Source organism: Calliopsis andreniformis, chromosome 1 (assembly GCF_051401765.1).
Source record: "Calliopsis andreniformis isolate RMS-2024a chromosome 1, iyCalAndr_principal, whole genome shotgun sequence".
NCBI classification, from domain to species: Eukaryota; Metazoa; Arthropoda; class Insecta; order Hymenoptera; family Andrenidae; genus Calliopsis; species Calliopsis andreniformis.
Window position 1 is genome coordinate 14,038,452 of NC_135062.1, and position 24,083 is coordinate 14,062,534.

The window sequence follows — 24,083 nt, forward strand, 5'->3', positions numbered from 1 at the left end:
TTCGTCACGATTCCTTCGAAAGTTCCGACACGCGTCCACTTCAACTGTCCTCTGCCTTTTACGAGTTTTACGTCATCCATCGACAAAGAACCGCGTAATGCGATCGACGGTTCCTTCGCGACGCTGGCCTCCCTCTTTTTCATTGTGAAAGCAAATTTACGGACGTCGTTACTCATCGGGGAAGTCCACGTGACCGAGAGCTGCGAGGCGCGAGCCTTGGGCGACTTGGAAAGTGAAACAGAAACTTTTGAAACGTTTTCGGTCCGTAGGAACTCGCGGCTAGTTGGCTCCTCTCTGGGGATTTGGCCCGTGGGCAGCGTTCTGGGAAATGTGATTGCGCGCATGGGTGACCCAAATGTAGATTGTGGTACTGTCACGATGGTGGAGAGGGTCTTGAGCAACGGAGCAATGGGGCTGGTCGGGTGAAACTTGGGCGAGTGGATGAATGAAACTTGGGTGATGAGTCGTGTGGAATTATTCAATTGGAGAAATTGGCAATGCATTTGTGTGCATATATACATAGTAGAAATAGAGTATCGCGAAAAAATGGTCATACAAATCTTGTGAAAGTCTCCTAAGTAGATTCAAGCTGGACTTTTGCTTCATGCTAAGACTTTTGTAGGATCTATTATAGACTTTTGTAAAATTGACAAAGGTAGCTTCACTATAGTAAGAGCAGAACTGTTAAACCTACAAAGTCGATTCTTACTGATTCTATTAAACTCAGGTCTCTCATAAATTCTACAAGAGACTTCAATGACTTCAGCTTAATATTTTCTTTCGTGATTTTAGGATTAAATGAATGGAAGGAGAGTATCATATTCACATTGACTGTGAATTAGTAAAACAGTGCCAGAGGTGGATCATGAATCTAGGTCTACTATTAAAAGTAGATAGAGTTTGAAGTGAAGGGTCCTGAGAAATCAAGAAAACGTTTAAAAATGTTTCAATTATTTTTAAAAATATTTCACACAGAAAATAAATCTTGTTTCGAATACAGAGGGAAAGGTTCATTGAATCACAGTGTGGAATCATTCGCCCATTCACTTTTTTCGAGAAGACCATGCGATGCGCGCGTGATACAAGCCCCGCGATCGGGTTTAAATCACGACGTGGTTTATGGGTGCTTGCTTCCGACACTCGAGTCGGATAATCTCTGTCGATCAAGGCAATACGTACGGTTTCTGAAAAACGTAATCCAGGATATGTGGGTCAACTTGCTTTAGCCAAATATGCGAACCACAGGTGATGGCAAATAGACAAGAACACACGTTCTCAATTGCAAACCACTCATATGGCAATCGTTAATGAGATGAGTTTCAATTCCTGTTGAAATGCATAATTTTTGCATACAATTTTTTAGATAAGATCATTCTTTAACATTTAATCACTTGCATAAAGAATTTTTTCTCTTACTTCTAGGTAAGGCAAACAAATTTTGAGTTGAAAAATGTGGATCATATTCAAGAATAGTATGCATAAGATGCACCCATGAAAAGATGAAAGTCAACTCACAGATGAACCTGTTAAAGCAAGTAACAAACTCGAAACCTAAAATGAAAATTCTGTTTGAGTCGACTTCTCGATCACGTCATTATTTATCTCATGCCGAAGAGATTCCATTCTAAAGTGAATCTACTTATACCCAAAGGCAGCAAGTGCCTGTATTTCAAAGGAAAATCTCCTTCGAAGGAGGCACAAGCTCAAATCCTTACAGTTTGACGAAGTTTCTATCAGAAAATTGATGCAAACAGATTCTCGGAGTTCCACTATTTGCACAGTGTGCGTGAATCATGCCTAACGCAATAATAGTGACGAGCTAGTTTCAATGATTTCGATCAATTTCACATCGACGTGAAATCAGGTGAAATTCACATTCACGAGAAATCACACTCTTGTTTGTTGAATTTTTTCCACTCATTGTTGATGAAGAAACGATAAAATGAAATTTACTGTGGCGATATCAAAAAACAGCGAGAAACAAGGAAATAAAATTTGTGTTTTATTTTTGGAATATCGTACATGTGGTTTTATAGCGAGCTAACTTCTGGGGAAGACGTTTGTTTGCAACCATTATCGTTGGAAGTGTATAAAAATTGTTTGAGTACACGATAAAAAGAATGCATGAGCTGGTAGGCGAAATATCTATGTCTCATTGCAGTATAGCTTAAAGTTGGAAGCTTTGTTTGTGTTCGTAGCTCAGATTGCAAATAAAGGGGGATTATATTGGCAAGAAGACGTAGTAAAAATGATAAAGCTACATGCATGTGGTGTTAAGTTTGGTACAAAGCATCTTCCTCTTTATTTGGTTTTGCATTTTACCTTTTAATATTAATAGCTATAGTCCTTTTTATAATTTTGATTTTTGCTATCACATGTTTTCTCTTCGTTTTTGACAAAATTTTATGTCGCGGTTTCATGACATTTGAAATCTTCCTACGTAGTCAAGAACTTTTATAATCGGCATGAAAACCTTGAAAAGTTCTTCTCCTATCAATATTTCACTAGATTAGCAGATAATAGTATAGAAGGTCTTTCCTAACATTCTATACAATTTATCTCTCAATCTATCTAATAATTCACAAAATTCTGCCTTCCACCTTCTTCGTATACGTAGAACGAAATTAACAAATTATCTATGGGTTATGGAATATTCCATTTTACAATTTTTCTCGATATCCACGAGCTTGGAAAATGAATTTACATCTTTTCTATCCATGACGTCTCACTTCAAATATTCATTTGTTATTCCTTTATTTCTTGGAGCTTAATTTTAGCCATTATCATTAAAAGAATACTACTCTTACTTTAAATTATTATTGAAAATTAACGCAGTGCAATAAAAAACTTTTCCAGTCCACATCTCAGTCGCATACACATAATCAATCGAATCCTCAAGAACCAATTTCCAATGGAATTCTGAACCGTGAGTCAATCCCGATCTCCAAACCAGTGCAAATCGCAAAAGACTTCGCAAACACTCGAAGCTCGAAAACGAGCCACAGGAATCTCTCAAGCCCGACTGCATTCGCAGACAGACTTTTCCGAAAAATCGTTCGCTTTGGGACAAAGGATCGAGGTATTTATAGAAACTGTTCGAAGAATTTACTCCTCTGGAATCGGCGTATTTACATCTTATGCGTCGAATATCGAGAAGAAGCGGTAGGGAATCTCACGAAATTCACGTGATTCCAGTGGCTTCTTCTGATGTGACGGAGAAGGTCAGCGGGAAGAAAAGCGAAACTCATCACTGAAAATAACCACATACCTGGCGGATTTTTCATCGCGCTGCGACTCCAGCCGACTGGTGGTCCATCCATTCGCACCTGTGTCAGGGTCGGTCGTCTTCTGCGCTACTGTTGGACTCAGAAACAGCTGCTGTTCTTGATTCTGTCGAACAGAAGAGGGACAATGTAGTACAGAGAGCCTTAGTGAGACTTAAGCAAGTGAGAGAATGAAAAGAATTGTTAAAAAACCAAAGAAAGATTTCCCTCTAACTTGTACCACCCTTTTACCTCAAATTTACCTGCTCTTAATTCTGTATAGGACTTACAAATAACTAATTGTAAAATTCTCTGCGATCTTGTTTACTCGAAACACGAAAACAAGCTGGGACACAGATGCACGTATGCTGCAACCAGTTGCACTCGCGGATAAATAGATCGATCGCTTGCCATTCGTTTGCTGGGCGAATTCCAGGAGAGATAGCTATGGATATTATTCTCATGGAGATATCTCCGAGGCGCTTATTAATTGTCTTTCATCCATCTGTTGGGAACAGAGATGCGATTGTGAAGAGGAAGCGGAACCGAAGTGTCGCAGGGCGATTTATGAGCGACGTGGTTTAAATAGGATCCACGAAGCTTGTGGATTTAGGTGACGGAGAATCATGGTGTTTGCGAATCCAAAGCATGGTGCTTTGGGATACATGGTGAACGCATTTTCTCTGGTCAATGTTCACGGTGTTCTCGAGGTGTTCGATTTTGTAGTAAATAATGAGATGGTGGAAGAGATTCTTCTTGAAGAAGCTTGAATTTTGGTAATTTGTTGCTTATTGTGTGGATGATTTAGTGGCTGATGGCTGAGATAAAATCATGTGAGATTTTGAGAGTATTGGGTTTATTGTTGCAGGTGAAAATACAGGGAAAACAAAGATATGGAGAATGGAATGAGGAAAAATAAAAATAGAGAAAATAGGGCGTATGGAAAGGTAGAATAAACGAAAGTAGGAAATGTGGAATGAAAATAGTCATGGAATATAAATCGATACTCTGCAGATGCAGGATATTTTTACGCATTGACAAATATACTTTTAATACGTTTTATGTAATTTAATGTATTTTTAATCCTCATCAATTTGGAATACCATATCATACGTCATAAAACAACTCAAAACTTAGACACTTCTACAATCACGAAATTTACTTTAAATCATTTCTATAACATTCTTTGAACAGAGATATAATGCTCACAAATTGTCCTAGCTACAATTGCATAAATGTTTCAGAATACTGTTATGACTAATAGTGGAACTCCTAAATGAATTATTAATGCCCTGAGGAAAAATTGATAATTATTGCATAACCTGACTGGAATTACACCAAGAAGTTTCCCTACTGGAAAAATCCTTATTAAACTCACTGCAATTCTGAGTGCATCAAATGAAATAGGAAGTGTCTCTTTAATAAGATGCATCAATTAATCCTTAACTCCGCATTCCAGCATCCATGACTGATATCACTGCTTCAAATACATTTACAAATCGTTTACGAGATTCTTTATAGCGTATCCCTACGAGATAAGTGGGCGTCGAATTTTCCAGCTAAACCACCTGTTTGTGGACGCGCCTGTGTCTTTAGCGCTCAATTTTTCAAAAATAATAGAATATAACCTAGGAGTACTAAATTTTCTTAAAGAACTTGGCCCAATTCAAACGAGCAAACGAAAGAACTTATCTTTCCACCTGCTTTTCTGTCATCTTCTGAGAAATTCTCAAGGACCTACCTTCCACTCCAATCTACTGATGAATCTACTGCAATATACTGATGAAGCCTGTATCCTGGAGTCCCGAAAATCTATCCTGGTCCTAGTTCCCCAGTGTCCATCAGCAATATAACCAATTTAACTCGAAACCCTCCTAGCGTTGGCAGCATTTATTGTAAATGCTTTTAGTGTACTTCCAACACTCATTAGAATATTCCCAGCTAAACTGATCACCCTGTACATTACACAAAAGCTTGCAATATTATACAGAAGCTTATACATAATACAGAAGCTTGTATATTACACAGAAGCCTGTATCCTAGGTCCCCGAAAATCTGGCCTGGTCCTGGTCGCCCAGTGTCCGCCAGCAAGCTGACGAACCCTGGCGACGAATTCGCGAGTTGGTGGAAGAGGCGGCCGTGGAAAACGCGGACGGTGAAGACCCAGCTCGCTGTTCCCGCCTAATCATTGTCGCTGGCTGGCTTCCTCGACAGAAAGGTGAATCCAGGGAAAAGGGTCGAAGTCTAGGAAAGAGATAAAAGTGAGGGAGGATCCGGCCGAGTGGGGCATGGGCCACGAGCCGAGTGGGGAGGTGGAGGCGGCACTCTCCTTCGAGTATATATGCTCGAAGCGAACGACGGTACGCTACAGTTCACCAAGAGACAAAAGCGACAAGGATAGGGCCACCGCCACGAAAACCGCGATCACACTCGATTCCATCGACAGACACGCGTGTTACCTCTGCGACTAGTTCGTACAGTGGGAAGTAGTGTGCCTGATCCAGTGTCCTGTTGAGGATCCACAGGAACCTCGTACACGCTTTGGATTGTGACCGAAGGACTATTCTATCGACTAGTTCGTTTAATTGTACCATGAAGAACGTAATGGGAACCAACCTGTTCGTCACGCTCATGGTGGCCTGTGCCCTCGTCGTGCTTGCTATGCCAGGGGTCACGTACGCCAGGCCATCCCCTTTCCTAAGGTAAGGGCTCGTGCTGGAGCAACAGGGGCTCGTCGGAGAAGAGGTTTTTAGTGATTCGTGCGGTATGATAGCTCGGGGTGCAACTGGTTAGTGAGTCCATGGGGCAGGTGCTGGGTTACCTGTTGGGGTGGATTTTTGTTACTTGGGAAATTGCACTGTGAATATTATAGTATCATTATTGGTAGAATAGAATTGTTCTGGTTGGTTCAGTGTGTATGAAATGAGTTATTGCATCTATGGTTTTCGTTCTAAGAGAGTGGTGTAATTAGGAGCTGAGAAATTGATGAGATAGTCAGTTTGTGAGCATTCTGTGGAGAAAGATTTTAGATTTGTTGGTAGATAGTCAGTAAATAATTTGTAAGTGTTTTATTTCGAGTTAATCTTCAATTTTCGACAGTCCACCTACGCAAGAGTATCTTTTCGAGTAAAGTTACGATGGAATAAGAAAGCTAAGCAAGAGTTTCAGTAGACCCTTTATATCTCAGAGAAATTGTTTTTTTTTCGTCGAGATGTAGCTAACGAATATCCTCAGTACGAAAGTTTCTTTCAACTTGTTGCGTTCCCGCGTGGTACAAACACAGAAATGAACTGTCTCATTATTCAAATAAGTTCGAAGCGATATTCGAGAGTCGAATGTTTACTAGAATAATATAGAGTAGATCCTTGATTATCAAAGAGAATCCCTCTGTTGAGAAAAATTGGAGAAGAATGAAAATTGTGAAACTTCCAGTAAAAACTTTCAGCCTCTGCTCAATATTTAACATTCAAATGACGAAGGTGAAAAGTTAGTTAACTTGACAACTTCTAAGTATAAGTATCTACAATAGGATATATTTAAGCAATTTTTCAATTTTCATATAGTTTTGTGTAGTGTCCTTATGTGATTCAATGAATGAATCACAAATTAGCATAATTTTCAAATTTAAAATTCATCTAAAATTAGCCAAAAAAATATCTTCAGCCCCAGGAGAGAATCGCCTTTATCATGCAATTAACTCACAACTCCTCCCACGCATTTCTAGTCACTTGCAATCGATTAAATCGCCGATACAGGTGTATCAAACTCTCAGATACAAATTTTCCGGCTGATCAGGCCTGCATCTTCGGATAATCATCTTCCCGCGTTTTTTCGATCTGAAGGGAAAATCCCATTCCGACGTCAGACTCGTTTCGAGCTCCAATCGCTAGATCGCTATCTTTAACGATACTTTATCGATATATTTTCGACACGTTGTCGCGACTCGCTCCTATCTACTCCCCTGAAGTCTCATTGGATGTTGACGAGGTATCTTCGGTGTCTGTGCAGCGGCAGATGAATCGACGTGCATGGCTTAACACCGCCTTCTTTTTTCCATGGGTGTCCCATGGACACTGATAACGCTGGTCAGACTGATAATGGGGAGGGCTTACGTTCCACATGTGTTCAGGATTAACGTGTCGATCAAGGAGGCGAAATTAACAGCGATCAGCAAACACTGGTTATCCTATACAGCTTGCCGATCACTCGATACGCAATATATCTCTGCCAGGGGAGATTTTTCATCCAGAATATGAAATCCTAACGTGGGATTCGAGGCCTCGCTATATCGCGCCGATTATTGCGGCTTTATCTTTGTACGATCCTGTGAGGTCCTTGAAAAGGCTAGAAATATCGATGGTCAAAATTGCATCATGCCTCTGAGAACTGTGTTTTAGCTATGTAAGCTCTTATGTTCATTCTTGAAAGATTGTGGTTTAAATATATTATGTCACCATCACGTTTATTACCAATTAAGTGCCTTTCTTGGATATGTATATTACACTACTGTATATTGTAAATGTTACGTATGTAATACAGACTGCAGACTGTCTTAAATTTCCTATCGGAGGTTGCATCTGCATAAATAATAAAAAAAAAACTATGGCGATGAAAATTTCAAGTTTTGAGATTCACGATACTTGGACCTCTCTAGAGGACCAGATTTTCAAGTCTTTCAATCATCAAAGATAAATTAAATTTGAGAGTTTTCAGTATATCCAAGGTAAAGCTCTTATATCACTGCGTCTAAAAAAAAAGTAGATATCATCAATTCTCCATAAACCGTAATAAGACGCCAAATTAATTTTCTCAAGAAGAGCTCTCAAGCATCGAAGAAAATCCAGCAAAAAATTAATAAACTGAGGGACTGAAGAAACGAGGGAAAAATATCCTCGCTGCTTAACTTCCCGCGCCGCGTGAATTTTGAATTCGAGACGCGAGTTCGAGGCTCGAGAAACAGGGTTCGATAGTGAACGAGTGCATAGTGCCCCATTTGGCGAGTTTTTCACCGTGATCTCGCGAGAGTGATTTGCGACATCGATTTCTCGAGAAAGTTTGCTCGCTGATGTAATTACGGGACACGTTAGCGCGCGTCATGGTTACACGTTTGAACAGTGATACGATAAAACTGTGCTCGGATTGCAATACTGTCACATTTTGTTGCCTCTTTATTGGGTCGTTCCGTGGACGAAAAAAGATGCAATTGGGCGTCCTTATAAACACTTATCGCAGGAGGGAAATAACAATAAATCGTTAACGCCTTTTTTATCGTTATTCGTGCTACTGAAGCGTTTATAGTTGAAGTTTTTACCGTGAAGACACGAAGGGTATTAAGATTGAACGAAGTTAAGGGAGAGTTTAGTAGCTTATTCGCTAGTTGTAGGCACCTGTTACCTAGTTATGTAAAAATATAGGAAGGATGAAGTTCAAAGTGCATGGAACTTTGTAGGCCTGAGCAGGAATTTAAGCGTTCCAATACGAGTAGGATTTAATGGACTAGGTATAGCTAGATCAGAGATGATTCATTGATTCATAAAAGGTGCAATAAACTTGCATAATTAAATGAGAGGATCTCCTAGGAAGATACATTTAGAAAAGAGACAGTACAAGATAATGACATGATATTCATGTACACTGAGCGAATACAAAATCTTCGTTCCGTATTTGCAAAAGGGAACTTAAGATTCTCGTTCAACAATTTTCTCGCTACTGAATTCTAATTATAGGCATTTTGATAAGTACACGTATACTCGTGAGATAAGGGAGACTGATTCAATAAGAGCTCGAAAAATGAATTCTAATCATTACATTCATCAGGTACGCGACAGAAATACACTTCACACTTGAGGAGTACTAAAATAATTCGCCAATTATCTGCAATTAACGCGAAGGGGAACTAAACTACTCGAATAATGGATAATCCCATGATTAGCGCAATAACTTATTATTCGTTTCTAATATAACTAAGAATTTATCGAAAGAAAGAGAAGCTAGAGAAAAATGAGAATTTATCGATATATTGATTTAAATTTTCTGTTTCTGGATAGACAATTAGACAAATATTTAATCAGATGAATTTTTCTTCGTGAAATTAATATACAATTGGTTTATCTGATTTGCAGCAGACAGAGGAGGGTTTCAGACCAGAGACTGGCCGAAATTGAAACGCTGTTGGGCCTGGAGAAGGTGAGAGGAAAGCTAGTGACGGTTCCTGTTGCATTCGGCGTGTTGGATCCAGATAAAATGTAAGTATGATGAATTACGTGATTTTCAAGGAGTCGGTAGCTATCTTGGTGCAAAATTAATATTTGTTAACTGATTATCAAATATAATTGACGCTTCCTCCTACGTGAGCGGAACTCTTCAGATAACACTCCTTTGTCGTCACTATACTAAATATTATAAATCAAGCAACGTTCAGATATCAACCAGTTGCTTCAAGAATTTTTAAGATTTCTTTCTTATCTCTTTAATCGCTGATATATTTCTTTTTCTTCCTCGTTTCCTCAGTTTCAAATATTTTTTGCAATTTTTGAATATTTCAAACCGAGTACCTGATTATGAAAAACCAGACGTTTATGGTAATCAAAATTTTTATTAATAAATTCGACTCAAAGTTGAATAATACCTAGCTTTAATAAACTGCAGTAAATTGCACACTCGCGAATAAAAGCAATTACGCGGCTATCTCTGCACGATCGAGGTTTATCGCTGAACATAGATCGCTTATCTTTCGCACGGGAATCATTTATTGACCGTGGGAATTTGTTACGTCGCGTGTATGGGTTAGGTGCAAAGATACGTGTTTCTCTGGTGAAATCGTCTGCACACCTGATAACATGTCTCGCAATAAGGACTACTAATAAATTTTATTTAGCGATTGATTATTTCTTCTTTCTCCTTAAAAGAATGACTTCCAAGATTTTCTGTACCTAATCAGTTTTCTTTGCTCTCGAAATTATCCCATTTTGTAGTTTCGAAGTCATCCCATTTTGCAACCAACATTTAATTTAAAATTCTCCCCATAGAAGAATACACACACAAATATCATATGCATAACCATGTAACTCTCAAATTACATAGTATTATACAAGTTCAAGAAGCAAAGCTTCGACATGGGTCTCGATATCGATGAGAATTCCTCGATGGCCTCCAACCGAACGATATTACCGACATACCAGAATTACCTCATGGCACCGCTGAAAATAAAGACCTATCCAAACAGAATGTAGAAAATAGTTATTCTCGTAGTGCAACCGACTGATTCTGGGTTCAGGAATCTCCGAACGTACACCAGCCGCGTCATCAAACCAAACAGAGTCTATTTCCAATCAAACGTTGCCTTTTATTCCATTCCCCCGCGGTCTGTCGCGAATTTCCGCGTGGATTCGCGTCGGCGACGACCAGAATGGGACCAGAGTAATAGGGTGAGTAAGCTCGCGGCAAATGTGGCGCACGTCCGTGACGAAATAGCTGCTGCATTGAAATTCAACTTGTTGCTTCTGCCCTGTACATTGTGGCCTCGTCTGCATGACAGAGGTGATCCTTCCTCCGCGTGAGGGTTGAGCCGTGTGGGGGTGGGCGAACGAGGGTTAATGATACCGAGAGGGTGGTCACGTAGCAGCGCGACGAAATGAGAAGGAACGACGTACTAACAAGAAGATAGCTAGAGGGTGTCGCTCGGCGGCTGCGCACTGCCTCACGTATTATATGTATTTAGCCTTTTTTATTCGAGCTTCGACTAGCTTACCCTGAGATGGATTTGGTTGATACCTCGAGGGAGGTATTATGAAAGAGTTTTTAGTGATGAAGGTTTTGGAGGTGTAGTAGAATCTTGATTAACCTGGGTTTTGATTGTTCTTAGTCGTTTTTTATTTAGTGTTACGTTCATTTGGTTTATGGAGTCTATCGAACAAGTGTAAATGCAGCTGAAGCTCGATCACAAGTTAAGATGAATAATATACAGTGGCTGTGATTTCATTCCTATTACGTTATTTCACTGTTACTATCCCATCTTTCGACTCTGATAAGAATTAACATTGGTGAGAATAAAATGCAGAAACCGTGAAGTCAATGGGTTATCACATTCATTCACTCGAAAAGAAACGAAATACTTTCAAGATACAACATATGTGCAAGGAGATGTTCAACGTGAACGTAGTAATTCTAGCAAGAACTAAATGCCAACGATATTTAGATGACACACCGAATACTCTTCATTCTAAATAAATCTTATTTTGAACATTTTTGTACTTTATTTTGTTAGAAAAAAGCAGTACAATATCTATAGTAGATACTGTTTCTCTCCATAATTAGGTAGTTCCTTCATTTTCACCTGTAGCAAAATATAACACTACTAAACCAACAATATTTGATTTTATTTAAAAAAGACAGAAGAAATATTTTCACCTTAATGCCCTGAATACACGTAGCTGTATATGAAAACAGTGATAGGGGGCATGGTAAGGTACCCTAATCCTCCACACAAAAAAGTAGAATCTCCTGTCCCCCCCAGACAACCCAAACAAATTCACCCCCAGCCAATAAACTCCCACATCCCCGAACCAGCTCGCAGAGAAGTACAAATAATCAGAACCAGTAGTGTAAGCATTGATGTCAGACCGCAGCCGATGAAACACGACCCACGCACGTAACGATGCAAGCTGAATAATGTAACTCGCAGGGGTGGAAGTGGTGCATGGGGGTCAGAAGGGCGCAACGAGTCGCGCCTGTACGCTGGTGTACAGCGAACACAGGGACGTAATGGAGCCTCTAACCGGATTACCTCTCTCCTCTTCGAATGCCTGCCGAATAAATTTCTATTCAGATGCAACGCGTCTCTGGCTCAGCCAGCCCGCGGCGTCGCGGGAATTCGCTTAGCGCTCGGGGATCGTTCGAAAATCCTCGCCCCGATATGCCAACATTTGCACACGCTTTAATCATCCTCCGACGTTTTTACTCGGCTACGCGCCTCATTTCCCCCATTCACTCGTGATTTATCGCGAGGGCTCGCCAAGTTACACGCGAGCTGTTCCTCCGAGGACTTCCAATTGACTTTGCGCGAGGGAGTTCTGTGCTGAAAAGGGGAACGTCGGGAGAGAGGGGCGGCTGATGGGACATTGTGCCAGAGCGATTTTCGTGACGTTATTTCGTTGAGAACGTGGACGAATTAGGGAGAGGTGGATTTTTGTTCTTATTCGTGTTCTTGAATCGTTGCTCTTCTTGGCTCCTCGGGAGGAGGAGTCTTGAATTCAACGAGCTCGTGAAGAGGACTGGCTGAGTCTGTGGTGTGTACTTGTTAATGAGTCTTTGCTAGTTTGTAGAACATGATTCTTAGGGGAATACGTATATCCATCATAGCTAACGGCTGCTAAAGGTCAATCAAGTTCCATCTTATGTTTTGTGTTGTAAAAAGACTTGGAGATTTGTAAATTATTCGGTACTAAATATTGAAATCTAGAAGTTCTGAAATTTTGTAATGTTTGAAAATTTGAATATTTGAAAATTTGAAACTTTTGAAAATTTGAATATTCGAAAATTTAAATATTTGAAGATTTGAATATTTGAAAATTTGAATATTCGAAAATTTGAATATTTGAATATTTTAAAAAATTTTTTAAAAAATTGTATCAACTGTTTTGGTGAACTCCATGTTAAAATCGAAGAGGATAAATTTTCTTTTTTCGGGAAGTCTGCTTTTCTAGTACGTGAAACTCGTTTCATGAGCTGTTCTGTTAAAAAGAAGCTGATAAATTCGTCGCGAGCTTTTTACGTACTCAGTTCGCCACAAGGAATAATTTACTGTCGATCCAAGAAGCGGCTGTGAGTGGAAAGCGCAACGAGCACGAAGAAAATGGGTCGAAGGCTATTCGTATTTTCAATTACGCGCAAAACGTGCTCGATCTTGAACTCGAAGAAAGATCTTGGACTCGATGGAGTTACCTTGATGCTTTGCATTCACTGCGGGGAATTCAAATGTCGGACAGTCGGTGGAGATAGAGTAGCGGAAAATGAAAAATTGCATTGATTAAAAGCGTGACGGAGTATTTTGAGGAAAAATATGAATTTGGATAGTAAATACAGCGCAAATTACATACGAGAAATAAAATAATTCATGAATTATTATGAATTTATTATAATACTTTAGACATTTGAAAAATTGAGAACAGATAGATCAGACCATTTAAGTTGTCGTATCGCGACACTGTTTCTCTGCACTATGAAAATTCTAACATTCGAGAGTCGATAGTAGAACGTTGTGACGTCAATTCGATGGAAACCAGCACAATTTTTTAGTTAATATTCCTCGAAAGAGTAGCATAAATTCAGATAAGACGTGAAATAATTCGCAGCAGGACACTCAATGATTAACAATTGCAAACTCGACAGTATTCCATTGGCACGTGACACCCTTTCCTAACTTTTGACATGTGTGACACGCGTGATCGCGTGAAACATCGTCCCACGCAGCCATTCTCTCGAAAAGACGAGGGAACGAAGAGGTTATTGAAAAAAAATCAGTTGATTCACTCCCATGAAAGTTCCATTTGGTAGCTCCAAGCATATGGCATCGAAATCGACTATGTGGCGCCTTTTTTTTTAAATCTTTCTATCTTTGATGGTAGCTGCGCGAAGATCCCCATGAGAATGAATTGTGAATGGGAATTTCTTGTATAGAATCCCCTGTTTGCTCTCATTTTTTGTCTCTTGAACTCGTGTTACATATTTAGTAAATGTGGATTAATTTATCGTACCATTATTATACCATCTTCAAGTTATTAATATTTTTTCTAATCGATCTGTATATCTGTTTCATTTCAGAGGTCGTAGACGAAGATCCGCCACGAACACCAGACTTGAAACCTTGCAGCGCATTATGCAGCTTGTCGCGAATAATCCTGATATACTTGACGAAAACAAAATCCTCTCCTGGCCAATGGTAAGCTTTCAATATCTTATTTTGTAATTTTATTCATTCTGTAACGTATCATTATGTGCACTGTTCTTATAACAGAAAGGTGTCTACCGAGGCCTCAGTTATTAAAATAATTCATCAAAGAATAAAAAAGAACATTAGAAAACTTGGATAAAATACTTTAGTGATCAATTTAAAGTCTTCAAGACACAATAACTTAAGCCACACTCTCAACAAATTTAACTTTACGTCTTAATTGAAGATTACTGGAAGAAATTCACCTTTTTGAGATGAACTGTAGGATCTTTTCCCTCGAAAAATGAGAATATAATAAGATGCATATTTCTAATATAGAATCACACAAAATTCAAGTCTTTGTACCGTAATTTCGAAATTATGTAACTCGTTTTGCCTTACAATCACAGAGATCACTCTATCACTCTTTCAAGTAACGAATATTCTATGAAAAACTGTAGAAAAAATCCCTTCAGGAGATACCCAACTATCATTCTTCCGCGTAATTATACAACGCACCCTGGACTCGAGTCACGAGGTAAGCCATAACCCCGAGTCTGAATGATTCGCATAATTTCGAATTTTTATCGATAAGCAGCGCCCCTCCTCCTCCAGCTAATTGCGAATGCAATCAGAGCGATAATTAGTCGGGAGAGAAAAATGAAACGAGATCGCTGGCACGCGCCTCCTCGTGTCGTGAACTCGACGCTAGGAACGTGTAGCCTTCTCGTGATGCAACACATTGCAAGCGCAATTTGCCCATAATCTGCTCGATTTACTTCGCGGTTTCGATTTATGCTAACATCGATGCAATGTTTCGTCATGACAGGAGAAGATGAAGTCACTGTGGAATTCCCCTCAGTGTCCTATTTTCCATTTTTCACTCGTTAGGTTTCGAGCGAGGGAACTTCGTCAGGTGCTGCAGAATTTGAGTATTTAATGGAGATTCCTGTGGCTGGAAGGCAAAACGACTTGAGTCATATTTTTCAGAAATTTTGATTCAGGCAGTTAATCGAGATCTGGAATATAGAATTTATATTTATATACCCAAATATCTAAGCACCCAAGTACCCAAATACCCACTTCCCCAAATGCTCAATTATCTGTTTCCTCAAGTACTTCAGTGCACAGTGCCTACAGCTCAAATAACCCAACTTAAAAGCTGTTAAAAAATCTTCTGGACACCACTCAAGTTAATAAATTTATTTCAATTACAGAAACTGAAGGAATCTCGGCGAGGCTTAGTCAACGATTATCGGTTCATCTAGGATGTCGGAAGATCGCGTCGCGTTGGCTCCAGGGCGAACACGAAGACAGTCGAGGGACGAAAAACGCTTAAAGAAAGAAGGGAAACTACACGATCTCTCGACCTTAAACCGCCTGAACAGTATTACCGGACCGTCCTCCGTCCGAGCTTAAACTCTTTAACGAACTTACCACTAATTAGGATATTAAGTAACTAACCACGGAATGGAGAGGGAAAAGAGAAACGGTGCACGAGAAACGACCCGCCTCGTCCATGGGAGAGCACCTGTTCAAAGGGACGCAGGGAATGATCACACGTTCTTTAAATGTACGAAGCGACAACCGTCGACGACGTTGTCCTCATTTTTGTATTCGTTCCTGCACGCGTAGCCTTCTGTTCTAGTTATTTATTTAGGTAGCCATAATTTATTATTTATTTATCGTAGTTAGCTAGACTGGTCTCGCTCGACTTGGGACACGGTGTCCCAGACTTTGGTTTCGTTCAAATCTCGTTCGATTTCTAAGTCAAAAGCCTGTTCGATTTAAAAGCCAATAGGTTGGCTACAGCTGAGAGCCTTTGGTTCGTAAACTCTCGGTCTCGATCATAGATTTTGGTAGATTTTTGCTTGGACCAACTGCAGTGGCTCGACTATTGTGGAATGCGAACTCGAGAATCGAATTATTTTAGCGTAAGTAGGTTGGAGCTAAACTGTGTTTGATCAAATTAAGGGAGAGTAATGAAGCCCCTGAAGACGGAGGAATCAGTGAGCTGAAGAAGTCGCCGAGTGTATTATAATTTATTTGTTAATTACTTTTGTAATCGATCCATTTCTTTCGGCGTTCATTCCCCTAGGCAAAGTAAAATTCACTTAAACGTCCTCCTGGGGGCTTCGTTGCAACCTCAGCCACTGCAGAGTATTTGAAAGGACCCACCCACATCTTTCGTTGCAATCGCGATTCGATGCATTTCCATTTCACGTTTAGTTTTCTTAGCGCGGTGGTTCCCAAATTGTGGTGGATGGAAATTCGCAGAAGAATACGAGGCTGTGAAATCGTTGTTACAAGAAACTAATTTTTCCTCATTGATGCAAGAAAATCCTCTCTATTAGTCTCTTGATACCCATTTCTTCATTTTTCTGTTTTTTGTTCGTTTCTCATTATTTATTAACATATTCACAGTTCACCATTCACAGTTACAAGAAAGTGATACAATTTTCTCGAGATTATTACAAATTTCAATGAAAGAATAACAAAGAGTTTCTTTCTTCATAATTCACCAAGAATCTGACGAAAATATTATCAGAACTCATTATTAAAATTATCTTGACCCACATATAGGTCATGAAACTGTGAATATGTTAACCTTTTAAAATATTTTTTTCAACTTTATTCATAAAAATTGAAAGTGATATCCATTCGCAGAGTCGTTCGAGATTCGAACGATGTAGCAGCAATTTGGGAACCGTCTGATTCGTTTAATTAATTTATTGACCTCATGCAAATGGATTTCCACGAGAAGTATCGATAAGTCGCGTATCGCGCCCGAGACAATGTATTTAATTCAGTATGTGATGCGTTTTATTTATTGTACAGATAATTGAATAATCGTGAGGAACGCGCGTTAACGTCAGCCTCGAGGCAAGTAATTAGTATTAACGACAGGAGCTTGTTAATATTAATTGCGCAATTACGCTCCAACGGAGCGTCACTCGATGTATCGACGGGAATGTTTCATTGTAACGCAATCGCGTCCTCCTTAGGATCTTTTCTATTAAGTTATTTATTTATTTATTTATTTAATCGCACTTTAGTGTTAGACAGAATATTGAAACACATTTTCGCGCATAATGACGGCTTCGATTGTATCGAGTTACGCGTTCGAGATAGATTTCATTTTATCTTTGCGATCTGTGCCTATTGTTTTATTTATTTGAAACGCAAAATAAAAATAATAATCAGCTGTACGTCGTCTCTTCATTTAATGACTCGATGAGATCAGAAACAACATAGTCGATTTTGTTTGAAAACGCAGTTATGCGCTGAAGCAGGTTGTTCATGTTTAAATGCAACAAGTGAGTGTAAAAAACGACACAGTAACTTAACAGTTTGTGCTGTTCTTGATCTTACCGTTTCACCTGTTTTCCTATTTCTGCCATTCATTTTTCGAAAGATATTTATCTTGTTTGTCTTGAAATAATTATATAATTTGAAACTTGAAATTAGACAAATTGTCGTACTAAGGAGGTGTACTTTTTGAGATTTAAAAGCGTCGAAAAGAAATTGCTTTTTATGGAAAATTTTCTGGAAAACTTTGAAGTCTTAACTTCTTGTCTGAAAAAGCAAAATATCTCTAATAAAAAGGCATTAATTCATTCCATCAACAATAACTAAATCCTGAATAAATACCAATAGATAATAGTCCAGACGAATACTTACAATTTTGCATAAAGTAACAAGTATAAAATACACAATTTTGACAGGAACCTCAGAAAAATTAATTAAAAATACGTATCTGAGCTCCCTCTGGGGAAACCATGAGCAAATTATTTCATACTGTCGGTAAATGCAGACTTATTTTTCTAAATTTTTTTGCGAAACTATGATCACAAGCCTGTACAAAGTTTTCCAATACTTATAGTGGGTTTAGTCATGTACGAGAAAAAATTTTCCTGAGAAAGTCAAGAGACTAAGTATCACACGGTCAGACCAAAACTAGTCTATACTACTGACAGTGCAGAAGGTAGAATTAATCGGGCCCACAATTTTTGTTAATACCTAAATCAAAATACTTTCGATCAAAATACTTTGTATAAGTTTTCTAGATAACTGAGATTCAATACTAAAATATTAAACCTAAGAAATTCAATATCATTTCCGTCTATGAACACAAAATGTTAAAAAATTAGATTGAAAAAATTGTCAATCTTTGAGCCGCTGTAAGTCTGTGAAAAAAAATCGTAAAGAAGTCCACCTAAGCTCATTTTAAAGCGTAAAGCCTCTGCTTTTTCATCCTCAAGCTGAACTTTAAAAAAAAAAAAAACTTTTCCACTTGGCTGCGAGGCGAGAAGATAAAGGTGGTTTTCCATCCTGAAAATGTTCCTAAAAGGATTCCCAAAAATCCTAAAAGTCGCAGTAGGCACCTAAAACAGTCACGATTTGATCATCGTCATTACTTATACGAGGCATTCAGTACAAATATGGACCAAGCCACATTTTTCCCTAAATTGACTCAGTAGCATTAATTTCCTCTAAGGAAACCCTGCATATTTTAGATCGCCAATTTTTCCAATTTTTTTCAACAATGGGGTCAGTTCATCGTTCCTCCCAGTGTCTCATATACAACCCTAATCTTCATCTCTTCTAATCCAAAGGAAACTTAGGGAACTCAAAACCGCTCCCCCACTCAGTTTTCCATCGACGCGTGCCAGGGAACAGCAATGCACCGTCTCGAAGCGTGATCATCGCGTAAACGGAACTTTCGCGAACGGAATCGAGCGTAATTGCATTAATCGCGTCTGGTGCACTCTCGGCTGGTTCCGTCGTGTGCTCGCGCGAGTCGCTCATCCGTGGCGAGCGTGATTGGCCGGGACGATCGGCCGACGCACTCGCTCTTCTCGACAGATATCGAATTATTTCATGAAACACGCACACAGACAACGCGTGGGTGGCCGCGCGCGGTTTCGCAATCGCTACTGCGCAGTAGAACGCGTATCGTGTACCAACCGTTACGTGTAATCGACGAACGGGCCTCCAAACGTTGCACAATCCCCTTTGGACGACGATTAGGCCTCCATGTTTCGGTCCTCCCTATCGGCCGAGGGGAAGAGCTACGTAAACTCGCGCCCGATTTCGGATCGGTCGAGTGTATCTTTAAACCGTTGTGAAACTTTGCGTATCTGTTTTTACACCCTACCACTCGCACCTTCGCTTTGTTTTCTGTCTGTTCTGGTGTTTGGTGTTTGTGGGACCAGAGGCTTTCGATTTGGGGTAGTGGGGGTGTGAAGGTTTAGATTTTTAGATTGATGAAGGCGTGGATCGATGTTCGTTTCTTTGGATGAGACTTGGAGTAGATCGTTGGAATATGATTGTGTTTCTGGGCCTAGGGGTTCTGTGCCTAGGGGGTTATACACTTAGGGTTCTAGCTAGATTCTAGTTAGGTTTTATTGGGTTAGGTTCTACTCAGATTCTACTCAGATTCTACTCAGATTCTACCCAGATTCTACCCAGATTCTACCCAGATTCTACCCAGATTCTGCCCAGATTCTACCCAGATTCTACCCAGATTCTACCCAGATTCTACCCAGATTCTACCCAGATTCTACCCAGATTCTACCCAGATTCTACCCAGATTCTACCCAGATTCTACCCAGATTCTACCCAGATTCTACCCAGATTCTACCCAGATTCTACCCAGATTCAGTGATTTTACAATCGCTGAGAAGAAAGGAAGACATCACTTGACCTACTGCCTGCAAGAACATTCTAGATTAAATTTCAATTAAATGTGCAATGCACAGTCTACCTTTTAGGATCCAACCCAATGCCCTAGAAGCAAAAGAAGAATTTCGTACGTCCCAGGTGGCCTTGTCTTTGTCGTTTTATCTACAGAATCAATAACAAATCCCTAGTTTAGTACCTTCGCAATCTGAGTCATCTCAATCGTCACGAAAGTCAATTTAGCTCAAATGAAAAAATAAATTTTAGGACCAGCTTGTTTCACAAAGTATCTCTAATGATAACTTCATGTTGTGCCCATTCATAGCATCAATAACAAATACAGTGTAGTATGTTTGGTATCAGTACTCTTAACTGAATGATAATGACTAATACTAAGTTGGTAGACATATACACTGTACTATCAAATATACAGGCGAAGCAATGGTTTGTTATGATTCCCATTCGGTATTCAGATAATGGAATAATATTTTGCACGTTACTCCCCATTGACTCAGAACTGTTTGGGAATCGTATTGTATTGCGAAAGAAGACTTAAATCAAACATTATGAATATTTAATATCTATACTTGCTTTAATAAATAATGCTGTAATAAAGAGATAAAATATAATTTTGAAATTTCTTTTCCAGAAATAAAATTTCTTAATATACAATACTTACAATCAGTTAAAATTTGCTGTTTGAAAATTTCAAATTATTCAATCAGTGATAGACTAGACATCGAAAATTTATGTAAATACTCTTCGTTAGAAATAATTTTAAGTATACTAATGTTTACTGCTACAATACAAGGGTATTTGAGAATAATGCCAGACATTTTTAGTTGCAAATTAAAATTGCTTATAAAAAAACCTTCAGTGTACTGCATACAGACTGGAATTTTTCTAATCTCCTATCAGTACTTGCATGTGAAATCTCACTAGATTTATTTAGCAAGCTAACTCGAAGGACGTACTCAGTCAAGGTCAGACACTCAAGAATATCTACATAAAGACTACTATTATCGTCGGATATCCGCTTTAATTATTACTACTACTATCTCTTGTACGACCATTTCTTCATCGGGTCAAGAGTTTATTCTTCCGCCCTCTTCGGAGGTCACGTTTCAAATTGAGCAATTAACTTTCCTTTTAGAGCGACAATTTGCACTAGATCGTTCTAAAAATGTAACACAATTTTGCAACAAAGCTACGACCCCTTCCCAGTATCTCATTAACACATTCAATGAGAAAAAAGCTAGCCATTGAAGTACAAATTTAAAAATCGATTATTTAATCTTTGGTCTAAGGACTCTTGGAATTCTTCCTTCTTGGAGTTCCCATATTTCCTCTTATTTGTCCTCGACGCGACAATAGCATAAAAATTGATGAATCTGTGCTTCCCATGTTTTCTAAGTTCTTACATCGAGTACATAATTGCCTTATATGATTTAATGCAATAATGACACGGTATAGTTACCAAACCCATGCTTCGTCGACCATAACTTTTGCTTCACTGACTCTGTGGATATCAGGAAGTCGCAGCAGGAAAGCAATCCGCCGATGTTGGATAATCCAGGGGACAGATGACACAAGTTCATTAGGAAATGACGAAATGCAACTGTGTAATTAAATCATACATTATCTAGCAATGAGTTGCAAGATAGGAAAATAGAAATTTTTTTACAGGTGATGTACATGGCGTACTTGGAGAGAAATCTTGCAGCTTCGATGAAATATTGATAAAATCACTTCGTGAACACAATAAATTAATACGTCACACAAAAATCATCGTAAAGTATATTTTCAAGAAACAGAAATTAAAGATTGAAATTATGTCTCAGATCAAAATGACCTGAACAATACACAACGGCTATTATAATTTTCTCTTTCCATATTAGCAACTCAGGGATGAAGAAAATGAAGTATATGTAAGCAAGTGATTCTTCCTGATGCATTTTTCTCAGCTTTCAAATGTGCACGTTTCCTCTGTGTGGTTTCGCGGGGAAACCAGACGAAGCATATATATATTTTCCCTCCATCCACGTGGAGGAAGATAGCAAATGAAATATGAATGATGAAACTAGCAATGTAATTACGCTCAGGCTACTATTTCATGTACCCGTTACGATTCCCGTATATCTCGAATTCGAAGTAGAAAAAAATTTCATGTCCATCACTCTATCAAAAATCTGACAGCGAGAAAGCATTATCGTGACCAAGTAAGCAGTTTCTCTCTATTCGCGTGACGGTTGATAACAAAAATTAGAAATTGAACATTTATTAATGACGAAATGTGGCGATGCCGATGTCGTCGTTCTAAATTCACATAAATACACTTTTTCCTGTATCTTTCGTTTCCAAAGAGGAAGAAAGGGGTATCAGGAAACGAATAATATTACATGTTACTACACATTCTCTCTGCAGGTGAGCAGAGTTAAAGAAACACGCTCAAGCTTAATTTGAATAACGAGATAAGTTAACTCTTTAATGGATTAAGGAAGATTTTAGACCATCAGTATTCGATTGCACTCAGCTACAGATTACCTCAATAATTGCAGAAGAACTGAGCATAAAGTAGTGCAAATATCAAGATTTTATTCTAAACAGTACCATACACAATCACTCATAGAGACTGTGTTTTCTCTTATGATGTATTACTCATTAAAAGTATGGGGCCACAGCTTATTGAAAAATAAGGATAACACATAGCAATAAAAAAGTCACCACATAAAATTCAGGTAAAGAACATATTATAATCATTAGCATTATACCAGCAAATTTGAATATTTGAATATTTGAATATTTGAATATTTGAATATTTGAATATTTGAATATTTGAATATTTGAATATTTGAATATTTGAATATTTGAATATTTGAATATTTGAATATTTGAATATTTGAATATTTGAATATTTGAATATTTGAATATTTGAATATTTGAATATTTGAATATTTGAATATTTGCTGAGAGTTAGCAGTAAAAATTTGGAAGTATTCTAAACTCCTGATAACTTTGAACATGATCTTGAAAAAATATACACCCCACTGGCAGAAGTGACAATGTATCGCATCGACGCTACATTCTCAATTTATCTCACCAATTGTTAAATCCCTGGCTCCAAATATAGAGGCGGGTTCTGCGCGTCTTCCAATCGCAATCTTCAGCGTCATTAACAAAAGCTGAGAGCGAAGCCAGTTGGCCATTGTTTTCCCTCCGCTCGTGCGACTCGTGATAACGAGGAACGCGTCGACGAGGGACGCGAGATTTTGGACAATCGACGCAAGATAGAAACACGATTTATCGTGAATGGCACACACGACGAGCTCGAAGAAATCGTGCTTCAGAGATAACGCGAAGGGCGTGTAGAAGCAACGTCAGTGCAGATCACGTGGAGGGGGTACGACCCTCTGAGGCGAATATATACCCGACCAGAGCGTCCTGACTTTAGTTTCAAGTAGAATCATACCGAATAAGACAGACCACTTCTACTTGCACTTTTGAGACAGTCTCGAGGACTCGAGGAATACCAGAAGACGAAGAAAAGAATTTTCCTGTATCGTTTTTTTTTTGTATATTTATATATATACAGTTTCTCTTTTTTTACGTAAGAGATTTGGAGAACTACACTTCCGCAAACATGAAGTTCTGGATGAACGTGTTACTGCTCTCTGCATTGTTTTGGCTTTCTGCCATCTCTGTCTCTGCACATCCTAGATCCGAAAGGTAATTACCTTTACTTATTTTTATTCTGTTTCCATTTCTGTGTCTGTTTATAGAGACTTTGCTACTCATTTTTTCCCAAGGCGAATTTGAATAATATTCAAAAAATAGTAAAAAAAATAGCAAACTGGACTCTACATAAAGTGAAAAAAATTGTGTGATTGAGAATGTGTGTAGAATTATTCTTCTACTGGTTAGAAAAAATATTGTTTTAGATCTTGCGTATACGCAATATTGGGAAGAAATGAGTTATTCAAGAGAAGGTGCTTGATATTAATAAAAAAATTGGAAATCATGAATTAGCATTGCTTCGAGGAATTAATATTTTATACAGAAGTTGTTAATTTAATCGGAAATAACTCGTTTTTATTATGATGTGAAGCTTCTCCCTACTTAATCTTTTGTAACTAATTCCAAATTTAAACCCGATTTAATTCGAGCCATCTAGAAGCAGAAGCCAAATGAATTTTAAGAGAGAAAAGTTA

General features: G+C 38.6%; 2 protein-coding genes across 2 annotated transcripts; both read left to right on the plus strand.

Annotated features, from left to right (window-relative positions):
* Positions 1–5,763: 5,763 nt before the first annotated feature.
* Positions 5,764–15,532, plus strand: LOC143179790 (uncharacterized). The gene is made up of 4 exons (XM_076379159.1): positions 5,764–5,965; positions 9,386–9,508; positions 14,085–14,202; positions 15,411–15,532. The coding sequence occupies exons 1-4, from the start codon at positions 5,856–5,858 to the stop codon at positions 15,459–15,461; spliced, it is 402 nt and encodes a 133-aa protein (XP_076235274.1). The 5' UTR covers positions 5,764–5,855; the 3' UTR covers positions 15,462–15,532.
* A 5,728-nt stretch (positions 15,533–21,260) lies between these two features.
* Positions 21,261–23,089, plus strand: LOC143182984 (uncharacterized). Its single transcript, XM_076384340.1, has 4 exons — positions 21,261–21,301; positions 21,349–21,497; positions 21,562–22,613; positions 23,006–23,089. The coding sequence occupies exons 1-3, from the start codon at positions 21,261–21,263 to the stop codon at positions 21,729–21,731; spliced, it is 360 nt and encodes a 119-aa protein (XP_076240455.1). The 3' UTR covers positions 21,732–22,613; positions 23,006–23,089.
* Positions 23,090–24,083: the final 994 nt, after the last annotated feature.